Raw genomic sequence first — 18,703 nt, forward strand, 5'->3', positions numbered from 1 at the left:
TGTGCAAACCTGGTGGCCAACTACAAGAAATGTCTGACCTCTGTGATTGCCAACAAGGGTTTTGCCACCAAGTACTAAGTAGTGTTTTGCAGAGGGGTCAAATACTTATTTCCCTCATTAAAATGCAAATCAATTTATAACATTTTTGACATGCGTTTTTCTGGATTGTTTTGTTGTTATTCTGTCTCTCACTGTTCAAATAAACCTACTATTAAAATTATAGACTGATCATGTCTTTGTCAGTGGGCAAACATACAAAATCAGCAGGGGATCAAATACTTTTTTCCTTCACTGTAGTTGCCTTGGGTTTCCATGGAGACTAGTATAGCCAGTACAGGGTTTAACAAGAAGTTAACCCTTCGCTCTAGAATCAGTAAAAAAAACTGGCATAGTTTCATGGATTTTGTCCCCACACATTCAAAACAACAGGTCGGTCATCACAATATCTATCATGATTCATTTCAATAGGCGTTGATTTCATATAAGTGCCCATTCGAATACAAACACAACGGGTGGGTGGGAAAGTACATCAACCCTACATACACCTCCTTCCTCAAACCTTCATCCTCCCCTTCACCATTAACACATAGCACTTCCACTCACCAACTCCTCTCACTCAGAGCCCCAAGTCCAATTCCTAGAGGACTCACATCATTGATACATTGATAGAGGGACTCAAAATGGCGGTCGACATCAGAGTCCATGTTGCTGTTGTAGAGTTGGGCCAGTTTGGTAGTTGGGGAGTTTGGTGGTTGGGAGTTTGGCTTGAAGAGGCTACAGTTGGTGGAGGGTTAGTGCTAGGTAGGTAGCGGAGGTAGGAAGGGGGGTCCGTGGTCCCCCCCTCCTCCTCATACGGTGTGCAGGGAGACCAGGGAGGGGTGCACGAACTGGGGGTTGATGAAGGAGAAGCCCGAGAAGTCGGCCTGGTCGATGTTGGCAATGACCAGCTGGTCGGGCGGCGTGAGCTGAGGCTGGGTGCGCGTGAAGAACTTGTCGAAGTTCTCCGCCCCTTTGCCGCACTGCGAGAGAGGGATAGAAAGAGAGAAAGAAAGAGAGGTGTTAAAATGAGAGGCGTAGGTGGCTTTAGTTTGTGGCTTCGCACTGCAACCGTAACATACGGAACACACAAGGGTAAGAAATACATGTGCAAATGTGAAACTGGGCTTGATTAGATACCCCTCCACATCCGTCGTCTGGTATGCTAAAAGAGAGAACATTTCACTTTCTATTCCTATTCTCCCCCTCCTGTTCCCACGCTAACATCACATGACCTGCTCTACATCCCAGTATGAGTCCCAAATTACATCCTATTCCCTTTATAGTGCACTACTTTTGACCAGAGCCCTATGGGCCCTAAAGTATTATTATTATTATTATTTATTATTATAAGTAGTGCACTTTAGAGGGAACAGGGTGCAATTTAGGAGAAAACCCCAGTCACCTGGATTCTAATGTTTTTAATGCAATTGAATCCAATGGTTTAAAAAGTAACGTTGGCGCACAGCTGTGAAACAGCAATCCGTACTGTACAAACAAGACTCTGGAAAGAGTTGCAGGGGGAATTGAGGGAGATGATGTCAGGACCTCTACAGTCAAACATGTCTTTGTCGCTTCTGACCTAGTAACCTGTTTTGGTCAAGCTCCTCGTGTTGTTTGGATGTACAGTGGGGTCCAAAATGATTGACACCCTTGATAAAGTGTGGCTCAGTTGGTAGGGTTCGATTCCCACAGGGGACCAGTATGAAAATGTATGCACTTATTAATGTAAGTTGTTCTGGATAAGAGAGTCTGCTAAATGACTAAAATATAAATGTAAAATAAAGATGAGTAATAACGACTGTATAAAATAAATAATTCAAATACTGAGCTATATTGTAAGCTCACAACATTTTTGAAATAATATTATTTTATACTATGCTAAAATTGCTCTGAAAAAAAGATTTTGTTTAACAAGTACAAACAGTCAAATATCATACCCCCAAGACATGGTAACCTCCCCTGTTATTGTAATGGTGAGAGGTTAGCGTGTCTTGGGGGTATGATCATTGACCCTCTGTAACTTTCTCACTCATCATTATTCACTATTCATTCAGGATTATCCGTAATCATGGTAACATCCACATTCATGTAGAAGTGTTTAGAAACATATTCTATTCTTATTTATAATAATAGTGACTCCAAAATGGACTCCAAAATGACACAATACATTATTTACCATTCATTTCTATTGGGCACAAAATAATCTGAAACACAAACAAAACGAACTGCAAATGCATCCAACAAGTTTGTTGAGTCACAAGATTGATGTAGTCATTGCGTGCTAGGGACGAAACACTAAACTTTTGATTACTTTATTTATAAGAATCTTTAGGGGTGTCAATAATTTTGACACCTACCGTTTTGAAAAAAAAGTATTACTTGTGAAACAAAATATTTTTCTCTGAGCAATTGTATCAGTATAAAATAATACAATTTCCATTTTTGTTTTGCATACAATATAGCTCAGTAGTTGAATTATTTATTTTATACAGTCCTTATTGCTCATCTTTATCAAGGGTGTCAATAATTTCGGACCCCACTGTATGTTGAGGTTTTATGTTACATCTGTTACATCACTGTCAAAGCTGATTGCGTTGCGACAAACGCAAAGTTCACTTGAATCAAAACAGCAACGTCGCCAATAGAAGTACAGCGGGGTCAAAGGGTTAATTGGCGTGTTGACAAGAGCAGAGCAAACCTCTGCTATTGAACGTGAGAAACGTGGAGCCGCTTTCATCACAACTGTGAAGACAGGAATATCCAAACATATTCAATAGCATGGAGACGTATCAGGCGAGGGTGGTTGGATTAGCATTTCAAAACGAACAAGCCAAGGTCAACTACGTGAACGCTCTGGGAGCATGGGTGTACATCTAATTTCTGTAATCTACAAGATGATAGTCCAAGAAAACATACAGTATGTGATTGATTTGTATGCATGTATGACATAGTTCTCATTGGCGTCAAGCCAGCAGTCAGTCGTCTTATTTCAATTGTGTTGTGTATGTTTTGTAAACTTGAATGCAAAATGGGCAGAGAAATCCATTTACACTTTACATTTGAGTCATTTAGCAGATGCCCTTATCCAGAGTGACTAGTCTGCTTACATATTTTGCATCCATCTTTCATGATTGTTACATTTACATTTACGTCATTTAGCAGACGCTCTTATCCAGAGCGACTTACAGTTAGTGAGTGCATACATTATATTTTTCATACTGGCCCCCCGTGGGAATCGAACCCACAACCCTGGCGTTGCAAACGCCATGCTCTACCAACTGAGCTACATCCCTGCCGGCCATTCCCTCCCCTACCCTGGGCCAATTGTGCGCCGCCCCATGGGTCTCCCGGTCACGACAGAGCCTGGATTCGAACCAGGATCTCTAGTGGCACAGCTAGCACTGCGATGCAGTGCCTTAGACCACTGCGCCACTTGGGCGGTATGTCAATACATCTGAATAAGAGCAGCTGCTCTAGCCCTACAGATTTACTGAAGAACATTAGGGCGACTGGGATGCAAATGGCACAAAATGGCCGCCAACACCAAAAATGCCAAGCAGCACATTGTAGGAAGATAGTATCAGCGCTGTCAATCAGTCGCTTCACACTTCTGACACCCTTTAAAGCACCTGGCACTGTGGATTGAGCTTGTGAAGGCCTAAATTCCACTTCATGACACAGTGTGCCTTCTAACAGTGGTGACCGGAAAGGCCTGTAGAGTTTGGAACACTTATTTTCAATGGCAATCTTCCCCAAAATGGTGGTTTAATTTGGAGGCTACTGGTAGGTTGCAGTGATTCCCTCTTGGGTTGGGTCTTAAGAGTCTAAGGATTGTCGCCAGTACCTTGGGTAATTGGGTAAATTCAAATAGATAACAGATCAAAACGCTTTAGGACCATTACTTTACTAAGGATTCAGTCAACATATAAAATGACTGTCTGGCAAATCTATGGTAAATCAAAAATAAGACACCAAAGTTCATAGGGTCATTATAGAGAGCACAGGCAGTGGGGACTGGGGAATTAAGGACTTATTCCCTAACTTCACTGTGTGGTTCTGTGTTTACATCAGAAACCCTGCTGCACCTCCTCTTCTTCTTGCTCTGTCCTCATCAGCTATTCCACCTACACTGTGTGTGTGTGTGTGTGTGTGTGTCCTACTTAATGGGCATTAAACCTCCCCAGAGACCTGGCAGGGAATATCCCTCCCTCTCTATATCTCTCTCTGTACTGTAAGCCGACATGGGAAAAGGATATGGGTTGGTTTACATCACTAAGCAGAGCCAAGCAGATGCAAGCTGTACTGTGCTGGCCTCGTTACACACCTGTAACAGGGTTGGTTATGCTTCCTCTTGCATAAATATTTATTTGGATGTTTATGTATTTAGATTGGTTAGTTGAATTGACATGTCAATAACGTGCAATGCCATTGGCCACACTTGTAGATAGGGGAAGATTGGTGATATATTGACTCGAAATCTACATCAATCACTGATTAGGACACCTCAGAAATACACCCAACATAGCTACTGGAACCATGCTGGAAATGTAAATGTAAATGTAAAAGGTAAAAATCAGAGCCAGCACGGTAATGTTTGGGTTGGTATGATAGTGTGAAAGGGGTATTTTTTTGACATGGAAAGACTGGATCTGGGTGTGGAAGTCCTTTCTCCAAAGTGGAATTCACTATGGATTCCCTATGGAGGTCTACATTGTTGTACAGCTGTGTGTGTTCCATTGTGGTTGGAAAACCTCCATTGATTGAGTTGGTGTGGTAGGCCCACGGCACGTTGGTGGTGGTGTGTGTCTATTCAAAGTAGAAATGTCCTGTTGTCCTATATTCCCAGTTGTGTGGTGTATGTCTGTGTGTCTATGTGTGTGTTCAGTGGGCCTGGGGCCTCCAACTGTACTCCTGTGTCCTCCATGACTCCTACACTGACAGACAGGTGACACTGGCTCCCAGCCACCCACTGTCACTCTGTGTCAAGACGCAGTAGGACAGAGAAGAGGAAAGACAGCAACAACACACATCAACATAGGAGAGAGAAAGCACATACTGATATGGCGACATTTTCGTGGCGCAAAAGAGCACAGATCTCCTTATAATACACATTGTTGAAGAAAAGCCACAAATTAATTCACGCTGACAGATGAGGTTTATGGTATTTTGTACCAAATGTAGCAAATGACGCCCAAAACAACAGCATACGCCATACATTTCTGCCCAAACGCTTTCCTTCTCACCTCCTCTCCTCTTTTTTATCCTCCCCCTTTTGTCTCTGAGACCCCATATGCAAATGTGTCGAATTAACCCCCATTTACAAATGGTTCGACCTAACCCCCATATGCAAATGTTGGACCTAACCCCCATATGCAAATGTATCTCTAGTCAATTCCACTTCAATTCAATTAATTCAGGAAGTCAAGTGCAATTCCAATTCTCTATAAGAACATTTTGGAATTTAAATGTCAGTTTACTTCCTGAATTGACTGAATGTCAACTCCAATGGAATTGACTCCAACCTGCTGTATAGCTTAGTTTCATTGTGTTTCATGTTTATTACAATGTATCTCATTGTACACGTTACGTTGTGTTTCATGTTTATTACAATGTATCTCATTGTACACGTTACGTTGTGTTTCATGTTTATTACAATGTATCTCATTGTACACGTTACGTTGTGTTTCATGTTTATTACAATGTATCTCATTGTACACGTTACATTGTGCTACTCTTAATGACAGATGACATTGCTCATAAACTGCTGTTTGACCTACTTTGGGTCTCTCTCTCTCTCTCTCTCTCTGTCTCGCTCTCGCTCTCTGTCTCATACACACACACACACACACAAACCCACTTGCACTCAAGCATATTAAAGGAACTCTCAGCTATTTAGTATGATAAATGGCTATGTCTGTTTCTATTAAAAGTTGCTGAGGAATTCTCTCTCCCTCTCTCTCCATCCCTCAATCTCTCTCTCTCTCTCTCTCTCTCTCTCTCTCTCTCTCTCTTCATATCCTACTACAGAACAACCTCAGCATCTCACTGTTGTTTTGATCATCTTCTTACTAGTATACAGTGCCTTCAGAAAGTATTCATACCCCTTGACTTATTCCACATTTTGTTGTGTTACAGCCTGAATTCAAAATTGATTAAATTGTTGTTCTTTAACCCATTTTAACAAAAAAATTTAACCCATTTTAACCTCATGATGACAAAGTGAAAACATGTTTTAAATGTTTGGGCAAATGTATTGGAAATGATATACAGCGATATCATTTGCATAAGTATCCACACCCCTGAGTCAATACTTTGTAGAAGCATCTTTGTCAGCGAATACAGCTGTGTGTCTTTCTGGGTAAGTCTCTAAGAGCTTTCCACACCTGGATTGTGCAACATTTGCCCATTATTATTTTCAAGATTCTTCAAGCTCTGTCAAATCGGTTGTTGATCGTAGCTAGACAACCATTTTCAGGTCTTGTCATAGATTTTCAAGCCGATTTAAGTCAAAACTGTAATTCGGCCACTCAGGAACATTCACGGTCTTCTTGGTAAGCAAATCCAGTGTAGATTTGGCCTTTTGTTTTCGGTTATTGTCCTGCTGAAAGGTGAATTAATTTCCCATTGTCTGGTGGAAAGCACACTGAACCAGGTTTTCATCTAGGATTTTGCCTGTGCTTAGCTCCATTCCCTTTCTTTTATCCTGAAAAACTCCCCAGACTTAACGATTGCAAGCATACCCATAACATGATGCAGCTATCACTATGCTTGAAAATATGGAGAGTGGTACTCGGTAATGTGTTGTACTGGATTTGCCCCAAACATAACACTTTGTAGTCAGGACAAAAAGTCAATTGCTTTGCCACATTTTTTGCAGTATTACTTTAGTGCCTTGTTGCAAACAGGATGCATCTTGTGGAATATTTGTATTCTGTACAGGCTTCCTTCTTTTCACTCTGTCAATTATGTTAGTATTGTGGAGTAAATAGAATGTTGTTGATCCATCCTCAGTTTTCTCCCATCACATGTAACTGTTTTAAAGTCACCATTGGCCTCATGGTGAAATGCCTGAGCAGTTTCCTTCCTCTCCGGCAACTGAGTTAGAAAGGACGCCTGTATCTTTGTAGTGATCTTTGTATTGATACACCATCCAAAATGTAATTAATAACTTTACCATGCTCAAAGGGATATTTAATGTTTACCTTTATTTTTACCCATCTACCAATAGGTGCCCTTCTTTGTGAGGTATTGGAAAACCTCCCTTGTCTTTATGGTTAATCTGTGTTTGAAAATCACTGCTCGACTGAGGGACCTTAAAGATAATTCAATGTGTGGGGTACAGAGATTAGGTCATAAACAAATTATGTTAAACACTATTATTGCATAGAGAGTGAGTCCATGTAACTTATTACGTGACTTGTTAATCACATTTTTACTCCAGAATCTATTTAGGCTTTCCATAACAAAGGGGTTGAATACTTATTGACACAAGACATTTCAGCTTTTCATTTTTAATTATTTAGTAAAAATGTTGAAAAACATAATTCCACTTTGACATTATGGGGTATTGTGTGTAGGCCAGTGACACAAATCAAAATGTAATCAATTTTAAATTCAGGCTACAACACAACAAAATGTGGAAAAAGTCAAGTGGTGTGAATCCTTTGGTCAACAACACTTAAAATACTACAGTTTTAACACCAAAATACACCTGTTGTATCCTTGTGAACTGCTGATACCTCTTGTTTCATCCATCCTTTAAAATCAGTTAGTCTATAGTAATATCCTAGTTGTTCTTTAGTAATCAGATAATACTATCATGTTTCTTTCTCACATGAATCTTAAGGGAAAATCCAAAAAGAACACAGAAAATCACCAGCACTAAAACATACACATGACGGGGCAGTTGGACATGCTGTATCAAATCACACGACTCCCTGCCTTTATCTACCTCAAAGCTAATATGATTCATAGCCAGTCCAAAATGTAGATTGGTGTGTTTGTACAGACAGTATTTTGATGTGTTTATTTAAGCAAATAAACGCCTGTTTTGAATAAACGCCGGGTGTAAATGAATTATTTTCAAGGTTACCATAAATTACCAATAATTATTTACGAGGTTTATTGTTTGATATGTTACATTAAATAATTCAGTAATGACTCGAAAAAAATGTCAATCCTGTTTTTATCGCCAGTAAGAAACTGCTAACCATTGACTGCTAAAAGTTGAGAACTGCTAGCTAACTGGTAAGCACAAAAACAGTCAACAACTTCGGCAGTACAAACCCCTAGAAATCATCTGCTCGCCCTCTAGTGGTGAAAGTAAGAACTGCCGAAAATGCACAGTCAATAGGATAATAATTATTCGGTCAAGGAAATGAGGCATGCTAAGCCAAAATAAACATGACACAGTGTGTAAATGATAACACATTAGTGCAGAAAATGAAGAAATTGATTAAAATGTTGGAAGTGAATGCTGGAATGAAACAATTAACTATGCAAATGAGCAAATGCTGTGCACATTAAGGAAATAGACGCCTGGCTCAAATAGAAGTTTGTCTCCAATAAGCGCCTGTTGTGTTCAGTGATTTAAGCAAATAAACCCTGGCTATTAATTGAAGTTTTACAGTAAGCTCCCTGACCACAGTGATTCCATCATTATTAATCAGCAAGTCCCATATCCTGTCACTTTGACCCACTTCCATCTCTACAAACATAAAAAAAACATATCAAGTGGTTCACTAAATACAGTGCATTCGGAAAGTATTCCACATTTTGTTACGTTACAGTCTTATTCGAAAATGCACTAACTACTGTAGCAGGTGTTCTTGTTCTTCTGCCCTGCATTATATCTGTCCTGCTCTGTTTCTGATAGATGGATAAATCCTCTAGTGTTTATAATCTGGGTCTCGCTGTACCTGGCTATTAAATGGCAATCTCTCCGCTGTCAGAACAGGCATGAAGTGTGATTGAGGAGGAGAGGACTGAAGAGGAGGAGAGGATGAAAGGAGAAGAGGATTAGAGTGACAGGGTCAGGTCAGGGGGGGATGGAGGGAGGGATGGATGGATGGAGGGATGGATGAAGGTGTAAGGATGGATCTAATGACAGCCATTTGGTCGTAATAGACTCCTAGTGGTGCCTGTGTGGAGTTGGATGGAGATGGATGATGGTTATTATAGGTCAGGGGTATAGGTTTATTGTTCTCTATCACACAAAGACAATATAGCAAAAGCACATTATGCGCGCATCCAAAGCAAGCAACCGTGCACATACACACATAATGGTCTCTCCATTTATCATTTTTTCTTTTCCATCTATCCTTCTCTTTTCATATTGTCTCTTGCCTTTCATCCACACACCTGCATTCAAACACACACACACACTCATACTTGAGTCCACTCGCACACACAAATCGAATCCAGCGTGAGACTACAGAGACAGTGGGAGGCCAGTACTCACCTTGTGAGAAGCACTGGAGACGTTGGGGTTTGAAACAGAAGTGAGCTGCATAGATAGACAATGAAGAACACACACACACACACACACACACACACACACACACACACACCTGAACATGCACACCGAATGACCTACTTCTTCCCTTTCACCTACATCACTTTCATAATAAAGTGTGTGTGTGTTTGTCTCTGTGTGTGTGTGTGTGTGTGTGTTTGTCTGTGTATGTGTGTGTGTGTGCATACACACAGAGATTCAACAACACAGCGAGGCCGCTCATGTTAAAGATACACATTCATAATGCATGGATATTCAGTTAATTATGCATTGCCAATGCCTTCCATTGCCATGGTCTAAGTCATTAAACATGGCTTACAGGGTTGTTTTGGCTGTGTTTAAAGGGGGGCAATGAGAAGCTGCATTCTATCATGGTTTGGCTCTGGTCCAGGGTGTTATGTGTGGCTGAGCCTTCTTCCACTCCCTGCATCTGGATGAATGGAAAGATTCAGGGCGTTGAAGAAGGGGCGTAATGCCCTGGACCAGAGCTAGGACAGATGGCTATGAAAGGGTTTGATGGTTGGTCATGAGTTAATTAGCCTGCTGCATTGCTGCAGAAATGTGGACTGTCCACATGCAATAAACACGCTGCATCCCAAATGGCACCCTATCCCCTATATAGTGCTATGTAAGGAATAGGGTGCCATTTGGGACGCATCCACGGTTACAGTGTAGTTGCATCAGCTTGATGTTTGGGTAAAACTTTATATTAAGTTGCCCCTATTACGATGTAACTAACACATTAATAACTGTTAACATAGTAGTTACATAGGTTTACTATGTAATTACATGGTAATAGGGCTGTTGCGGAATCAGTTATTCCACAACTGGAACAAGGAATGTGTAAGTACACATTAACTTGAAGGTTATTCCACATGTGTAACTACTGATGTTATTACACACACTGTTGTTCCAATATCTAACTACTGTTTTGTAATTACACATTTGAAAGTCAACTGTGCATGTTTGTCTCTGGGGAATATTCTCATTGCTGGGAGACCTAAGCACATACTGGATGTGTACTTACATAGTAGTACTGCTTGAAATATATACATATGGAATCATGTAGTAACCAAAAAAGTCTTGAAACAAATCAAAATATATTTTATATTGGAGATTCTTCAAAGTAGCCACCCTTTGCCTTGATGACAGCTTTGCACACTCTTGGCATTCTCTCAACCAGCTTGATGAGGTAGTCACCTGGAATGCATTTCAATTAACAGCTGTGCCTTGTTAAAAGTTAATTTGTTGAATTTCTTTCCTTCTTAATGCATTTGAGACAATCAGTTGTGTTGTGACAAGGTAGGGGTGGTATACAGAAGATAGCCCTATTTGGTAAAAGACCAAGTCCATATCATGGCAAGAACAGCTCAAATAAGCAAAGAGAAATGACAGTCCATCATTACTTTAAGACATGAAGGTCAGTCAATACAGAACATTTCAAGAACTTTGAAAGTTTCTTCAAGTGCAGTCGCAAAAACCATCAAGCGCTATGATGAAACTGGCTCTCATGATACCTCTGCTGCAGAGGATAAATTCATTAGAGTTAACTGTACCTCATATTGCAGCCCAAATAAATGCTTTACAGAGTCCAAGTAACAGACACATCTCAACATCAACTGTTCAGAGGAGACTGCGTGAATCAGGCCTTCATGGTCGAATTGCTGCAAAGAAACCACTACTAAAGGACACCAATAAGAAGAAGAGACTTGCTTGGGCCAAGAAACACGAGCAATGGACATTAGACCGGTGGAAATCTGTCCTTTGGTCTGATGAGTCCAAATTTGAGATTTTTGGTTCCAACTGCCGTGTCTTTGTGAGATGCAGAGTAGATGAACGGGTGATCTCTGCATGTGTGGTTCACACCATGAAGCATAGAGGAGGTGGTGTGATGGTGCTTTGCTGATGACAGTGTCTGTGATTTATTTAGAATTCAAGGCACACTTAACCAGCATGGCTACCACAGCATTCTGCAGCGATACGCCATCCCATCTGGTTTGCGCTTAGTTGGGACTATAATTTGTTTTTCAACAGGACAATGACCCAAAACACACCTCCAGGCTGTGTAAGGGCTATTTGATCAAGAAGGAGAGTGATGGATTGCTGCATCAGATGACCTGGCCTCCACAATCACCTGACCTCAACCCAATTGAGATGGTTTGGGATGAGTTGGACCGCAGAGTGAAGGAAAAGCATATGTGGGAACTCCTTCAAGACTGTTGGAAAAGCATTCCTCATGAAGCTGGTTGAGAGAAATGCCAAGAGTGTGCAAAGCTGTCATCAAGGCAAATGGTGGCTACTTTTAAGAATCTAAAATCTAAAACATTTTTTGATTTGTTAAACTATTTTTTGGTTATTACATGATTCCAAATGTGCTATTTCATCGTTTTGATGTCTTCACTATTATTCTACAATGTAGAAAATAGTAAAAATGAAGAAAAACCCTTGAATGAGTAGGTGTGTCCAAACTTTTGACTGATAATGTATACATACAATATGAAAACATAATGAGTGTGAATGAGGAATATATGTGGTATATATGTGAATAAAATGAGTAGTATTATTTTATTGTATTGTAGCCCATGCCGAGGCTTTGTCGTTAGGAAAGGTTTTCTTTTGTTCAGTGTGACGACTGGTAGACCATAGCCGCTGGGGCTTTGCCATGATAAACAAATGGTGCTGGACCGGACTGGACTGTAACCTGTGAGAGTTGCCAAACAGACACCATTCAGATGCAGCCCAATCTGATCTGACAACAGAGCAGGTGGGAGTCTGCCTGGGCTCTACAATGGTGACAGACCGCCACCGGACATTCGCAGGTGTATGTGTGTATGTGTGTGTGTATGTGGCTGTGTTCATTCAAATGTGTGTGTGGGTGTTGTTACTGAGAAACTGAGATAACATCAGATAGTAAGCAACCAAATAGGACACACACACTCCTCAGTGGAGTATATGTCCACTGTGTGTGACAACGGGCCAAACATACCAATGAAGAGAGGATGTGACACACTGTGCCACTGAAAGAACACAAAGCTAGGATTGCACCACCATTTCAATAATTTTGCATTAAAGAAGTGGTATAAATAACTACACCGAATAACAACTTGTACAATGTGATTTTTTTTCACCTCATCAGACATGGGTAGGTTTTGTGTATAGATGTGTGTGTGTGTGTGTGTGAGACTCACCACTTTGGGCTTGAAGGGGGGCTGGATCTCGCGGTTCTGGAGGCGTTCCCAGTCGATGCGTCTGAAGAAGGCGTGCTCCTGGATGTCCCTCTCTCCCTCGGTGCCGCAGCCCAGACGCTTCGACGGGTGTTTGGTCATCAGCTGGGAAGGATAAGGAAGGAACGGCCATAGAGTTAGAACGTCTAGAATGGAAATTCTATAGATAAAAATGTCACTATTGTGTCAATCAAGGAAGGGCCATAGAGATAGATTCTTGTAGATCTAAATTCCACTATGTGGTCATCAGCAGGCGGAGGATGAGGAGAGAGCCAGTTAGAACGGCTGGAATAGAAAGACTGTAGAAATGGAACGATAGATAGCCATAGAAATAGAAAGACTAAATAGGTTCTATATTCTACTATTTGCTCATTGCCTGAGGTTCGGAAAAGAAAATGGGAGATATGGGAACATGAGTCATTTTGAGTTGAGTGGAGACCATAGAAATAGAATGAGTGGAATGGATAACACAGACTCACAGCAAGTTAGTATTGGAATGAGGATAGTCTAGAGTCAATATGGGGACAGTTCCTCTCTACCCTTCCTCTTTTCGTTCTCTCTCTCTTATTCTCAATTTTTTTCTGGGTCAGTAGGGAGCCAAACAGATGTGGGCTGTTAAAAAGTGATACAACCGTCCTCTCTCCTAGATGTAATGTGTTATTGTTGTCGGTTACAATCACACAGCAGGAGGCAACGTGGGGACACACTTTGTAGAAAACAACTCGACATTGAAAAACCATCAAAGAAACATCTTTCCTTGCTGAACTAGAGCAGTATCCACACTCCAACAACATCATGACAAATGTATATATTTTACAGCAGTGTACTTTCCTAGTTGAACACGAATTCTAGCTCTCGTCCCTCCCTCTCTTTCTTTCTTTCTTCAAGTTTCCCAACAGCGTGCGTGGATTTAGATAGTCCTATTAGAAAGTTGCCCACTCACATTGGAACATAATGCTCATTAGGAGTGTGTGTGTGTCAGTGGGCGTATGTTACATCAGCAGAGGGTGACATTGGTTGCATAGCCAGCCTGGCAGGTACAGTACTCCACTATCTTAACAGAAAAACATAATAATTTGTTGTCATTGAAATGCAAAGAGGGAAATAAATATTCATTACTTCGTCCAAAATGGCACCCTATACCCTATGTAGTGCACTACTTTTGACCAGAGTCTCTGTCGTGGGAGGAAGAGTGATATCCATTGCAATTTATTTTTAGTTTGAAACTCATTTTGGATGCAGCAACATAGCATCTGGGTATAGTGGCATATACTGTAGGATAGCGTAGGATGGGGGACTAAAACAAATCCAAATACTTATCTAACTCCATAAACCTTAAGCTACATTTGCTCAGGCCTCCAGCCCAACACTCACTCATCAAACCATGACTCTGTAATTCTCTCCACTTTTGTCTCCAACTCCTGAACCCAGTTGCAGAACACAGGTCTGATATTCTCTCCCATTCGTCATAATATCACAGTCTTTGGAAGGGAATTTGAGTTGAGTAATCCTAGCTGGTGTGAAGAGGCTAGGGAGAGTAATGAGAAAAGCTGGGCTAGAGTCTCTCTCTCTCTCTCTCTCTCTCTCTCTCTCTCTCTCTCTCTCTCTCTCTCTCTCTCTCTCTCTCTCTTTTTTCTCTCTCTCTCTCTTTTCTCTCTCTCTCTCTCTCTCTCTCTCTCTCTCTCTCTCTCTCTCTCTCTCTCTCTCTCTCTCTCTCTCTCTCTCTCTCTCTCTCTCTCTCAAATTGCAGTGACACAGCGGTGGGGCCCGAAGAGTGGTGGTGGCAGCAAAGCATGCTGGGCAATGTAACAAGGCCTAAAATAACAGCCAGTCCCTATCTACACCTGTCGTCTGTCTGTGGCAGCCACAGAATTGTGACTTAGACACGTGTGTGCGTCACAGCTGGGGAAAAGGAACAAGTAATTGTCAGGGTTGTGTTCACAGATCATGGTGTTCACCTATACGTTACGAAAGTGAAAAGGGAACCTTTGTATGCTGCAAACAGAACCCTGTCTGCTTTGCTTGACTTCACCGTCAAAATGTAAACTTGTGGCCCAAAAGCGGTCTGAGAATCAGTCTGTCTGTGTCTGTCTATGGCTGGTGAGCTAAGGGATCATGACCATGTTCTCAGTGTTATCTCCTTGCTAGAACACACACACGCACGTGCACACACAGACGCACACACGCGCAGACACCTCTCCGAGCCCTTTAATTCACACGAGCCTTAGAGGATGGCCCGTCCACAAAGGCAGAGCATTGGATCAAAGCAAATCCCCCATCTTCAGAAACAATGGAGAGACCTCACTCTCTTACACCAACAGAGAGATAGGGTGCCATATGTGACACAACCTATTAGTGCACTACTTTTAACCAGAGCACTATGTGCCCTGGTCAAAAGGAGTGCACTACAAAGGGAATAGGGTGCCATTTGGGATAGACAGAGGGATTTGGGATAAAACGTTGTAGGACATTTTTGCTGCAACCTAAATACTACATATGTAGAATCTTAATTTGAGCCAGTTTGCTACAGCAGGAAAATAATCCTGTAACAACAGGAAATTAGAATTATTATGTGGATTATAATTCATGTTTTTTTTGTAAGGGTTGATACATGTTTCGTTAGGGCGGCAGGTAGCTTAGGGGGCGGCAGGTAGCTTAGGGGGCGGCAGGTAGTTTAGTGGTTACGAGTGTTGTGCCAGTAACCGAAAGTTCGCTGGTTCTAATCCCTGAGCCGACTAGGTGAAAAATCTGTCGATGTGCCCTTACATTTGAGTCATTTTAGCAGACGCTCTTATCCAAAGCGACTTACAGTTAGTGAGTGCATAAATTTTTCATACTGGCCCCCTGTGGGAAACGAACCAACAACCCTGGCGTTGCAAGCGCCATGCTCTACCAACTTGATGCTACCTTTGATGAACAACATGCTCTACCCTTGAGCAAGGCACTTAACCCTAATTGCTCCTGTAAATCGCTCTGGATAAGAACGTCTGTGCAGGACAATTCTCAGCCTTTCTCCCCTTCTGAGTCATCTTTCCCTCTCTCTCTACCCCCATCTCTCTCTTTCCTACTCTCTCCCGCCCTCTCTCTCTCTCTCTCTCTCCCACCCTCCCTCTCTCTCTCCCACCCTCTCACTCTCTCTCCCACCCTCTCACTCTCTCACCCTCTCTCTCCCACCCTCTCTCTCTACCGTCCCGTCTCTCTCTTTCCTACTCTCTCCCATCCTCTCTCTATCTCCCACCCTCTCTCTCTCTACCCCTGTCTCTCTCCCACCCTCATTCATTCTTTCTCCCACCATCTCTCTCTCTCTCTCCCACCCTCTCTCTCTCTCTCTCTCTCTCTCTCTCTCTCTCTCTCTCTCTCTCTCTCTCTCTCTCTCTCTCTCTCATCCTCCCCCTGTCTCTCGCTCTCTTCCACCATCTCGCTCTCTCTCCCCACCTCTCCTCCCTCCGCCCACCCACCCACCCACCCACCCACCCTCTCTCTCTCTCATCCTCCCCCTCTCTCTCGCTCTCTCTCACCATCTCGCTCTCTCTCCCACCCTCCCCCCCCACCCACCCTCTCTCTCTCTTTCTCTCCCACCCTCTCTCTCTCACCCACCCACCCTCTCTCTCTCACCCATTCTCTCTCTCCCTCTCTCACTCTCTCTCTCTCACCCACCCTCTCCCGCTCTCTCCCACCCTCCCTCCCTCCCACCCACCCTCTCTCGCTCTCTCTCCCACCCTCTCTCTCTCACCCACCCACCCTCTCTCTCTCTCCCTCTCTCACTCTCTCTCTCTCTCACCCACCCTCTCCCGCTCTCTCCCACCCGCTCTCTCTCTCCCACCCACCCACCCACCCACCCTCTCTCTCTCTCTCTCTCTCTCTCTCTCTCTCTCTCTCTCTCTCTCTCACCCCTCTCTCTCACCCTCTCTCCCTCCCACCCTCTCTTTCTCTCACCCACCCCCTCTCTCTCTCTCCCACCCCCTCTCTCTCCCATCCTCTCTCTCTCTCCCACCCTCTCTCTTCCACCCTCTCTCTCTCTCTCTCTCTCTCTCTCTCTCTCTCTCTCTCTCTCACCATCTCTCTCTCTCTCACCATCTCTCACTCTCTCTCCCACCCACCTTCTCTCTCTCCCTCTCTCACCCCTCTCTCTCTCACCCACCCTCTCTCTCTCACCCACACTCTCTCTTTCACCCACACTCTCTCTCTCCCTCTCTTGCTCTCTCTCCCACCCACCTTCTCTCTCCCACCCACCGACCCTCTCTCCCACCCACCCTCTCTCCCACCCACCCACCCTCTCTCCCACCCTCTCTCGCTCTCTCCCACCCGCTCTCTCTCCCACCCTCTCTCTCTCTCTCTCCCACCCTCTTTCGCTCCCTCCCACCCTCTCTCTCCCTCCCACCCTCTCTCTCCCACCCTCTCTCCCACCCTCTCTCTCTCCCACATTATGTCTATATACAGTGTTGTAACAATGTGCAAATAATTAAAGTACAAATGGGAAAATAAATGAACATAAATATGGGTTGTATTTACAATGGTGTTTGTTCTTCACTGGTTGCCCTTTTCTTGTGGCAACAGGTCACACATCTTGCTGCTGTGATGGCACACTGTGGTTTTTCACCCAGTAGATAAGGGAGTTTATCAAAATTTGGTTTGTTTTTGAATTCTTTGTGGATCTCTGTAATCTGAGGGAAATATGTGTCTCTAATATGGTCATACATTTGGCAGGAGGTTAGGAAGTGCAGCTCAGTTTCCACCTCATTTTGTGGGCAGTGTGTACATATCCTGTCTTCTCTTGAGAGCCAGGTCTGCCTACGGCGGCCTTTCTCAATAGCAAGGCTATGCCCACTGAGCCTGTACATAGTCAAAGCTTTCCTTAAGTTTGGGTCAGTCACAGTGGTCAGGTATTCTGCCACTGTGTACTCTCTGTTTAGGGCCAAATAGCATTCTAGTTTGCTCTATTTTTTTGTTAATTCTTTCCAATGTATCAAGTAATTCTCTTTTTGTTTTCTCATGATTGGTTGGGTCTAATTGTGTTGTTGTTGTTGTCCTGGGCCTATGTGGGGTCTGTTTGTGTTTGTGAACAGAGCCCCAGGACCAGCTTACTTAGGGGACTCTTCTCCAGGTTCATCTCTCTGTAGGTGATGGCTTTGTTATGGAAGGTTTGGGAATCACTTCTTTTAAGTGGTTATAGAAGTTAACGGCTCTTTTCTGGATTTTGATAATTAGCGGGTATCGGCCTAATTCTGCTCTGCATGCATTATTTTGTGTTTTTTGTTGTACACAGAGCATATTTTTTGCAGAATGCATGCAGAGTCTCAATTTGGTGTTTGTCCCATTTTGTGAATTATTGGTTGGTGAGCGGACCCCAGACCTCACAACCATAAAGGGCAATGGGTTCTATAACTGATTCAAGTATTTTTTAGCCAGATCCTAATTGGTATGTCAAATGTTATGTTCCTTTTGATGGCATAGAAGGCCCTTATTGCCTTGTCTCTCAGATCATTCACAGCTTTGTGGAAGTTACCTGTGGTTCTGATGTTTAGGCCGAGGTATGTATAGTTTTTTCTGTGCTCTAGGGCAACAGTGTCTAGATGGAATTTGTATTTGTGGTCCTGGCAACTGGACCTTTTTTGGAACACCATTATTTTTGTCTTACTGAGATTTACTGTCAGGACCCAGGTCTGACAGAATCTGTGCAGAAGATCTAGGTGCTGCTGTAGGCCCTCCTTGGTTGGTGACAGAAGCACCAGATCATCAGCAAACAGTAGACATTTGACTTCAGATTCTAGTAGGGTGAGGCCGGGTGCTGCATACTATTCTAGTGCACTCGCCAATTAGTTGATATATATGTTGAAGAGGGTAGGGCTTAAACTGCATCCCTGTCTCACCCCACGGCCCTGTGGAAAGAAATGTGTGTGTTTTTTTTGCCTATTTTAACCACACA

General features: G+C 42.9%; 1 protein-coding gene across 2 annotated transcripts in view; it reads right to left on the bottom strand.

Moving 5' to 3' along the window:
* Window positions 1-229: 229 nt before the first annotated feature.
* Window positions 230-18,703, bottom strand: part of LOC121533158 (protein kinase C alpha type) — a 215,110-nt gene continuing 196,636 nt past the window's right edge. For both annotated transcript variants that reach the window (XM_045209673.1, XM_041838963.2), the window contains 2 exons: window positions 12,742-12,882; window positions 230-1,019 (listed from right to left, as the gene is read on the bottom strand). In XM_045209673.1, coding sequence (XP_045065608.1) covers window positions 849-1,019; window positions 12,742-12,882 — 312 coding nt within the window. In that variant the 3' untranslated portion in view covers window positions 230-848. The remainder of the gene's footprint in view (window positions 1,020-12,741; window positions 12,883-18,703) is intronic.

The sequence above is a fragment of the Coregonus clupeaformis genome, chromosome 30, assembly GCF_020615455.1.
Source record: "Coregonus clupeaformis isolate EN_2021a chromosome 30, ASM2061545v1, whole genome shotgun sequence".
Classification (NCBI taxonomy): domain Eukaryota; kingdom Metazoa; phylum Chordata; class Actinopteri; order Salmoniformes; family Salmonidae; genus Coregonus; species Coregonus clupeaformis.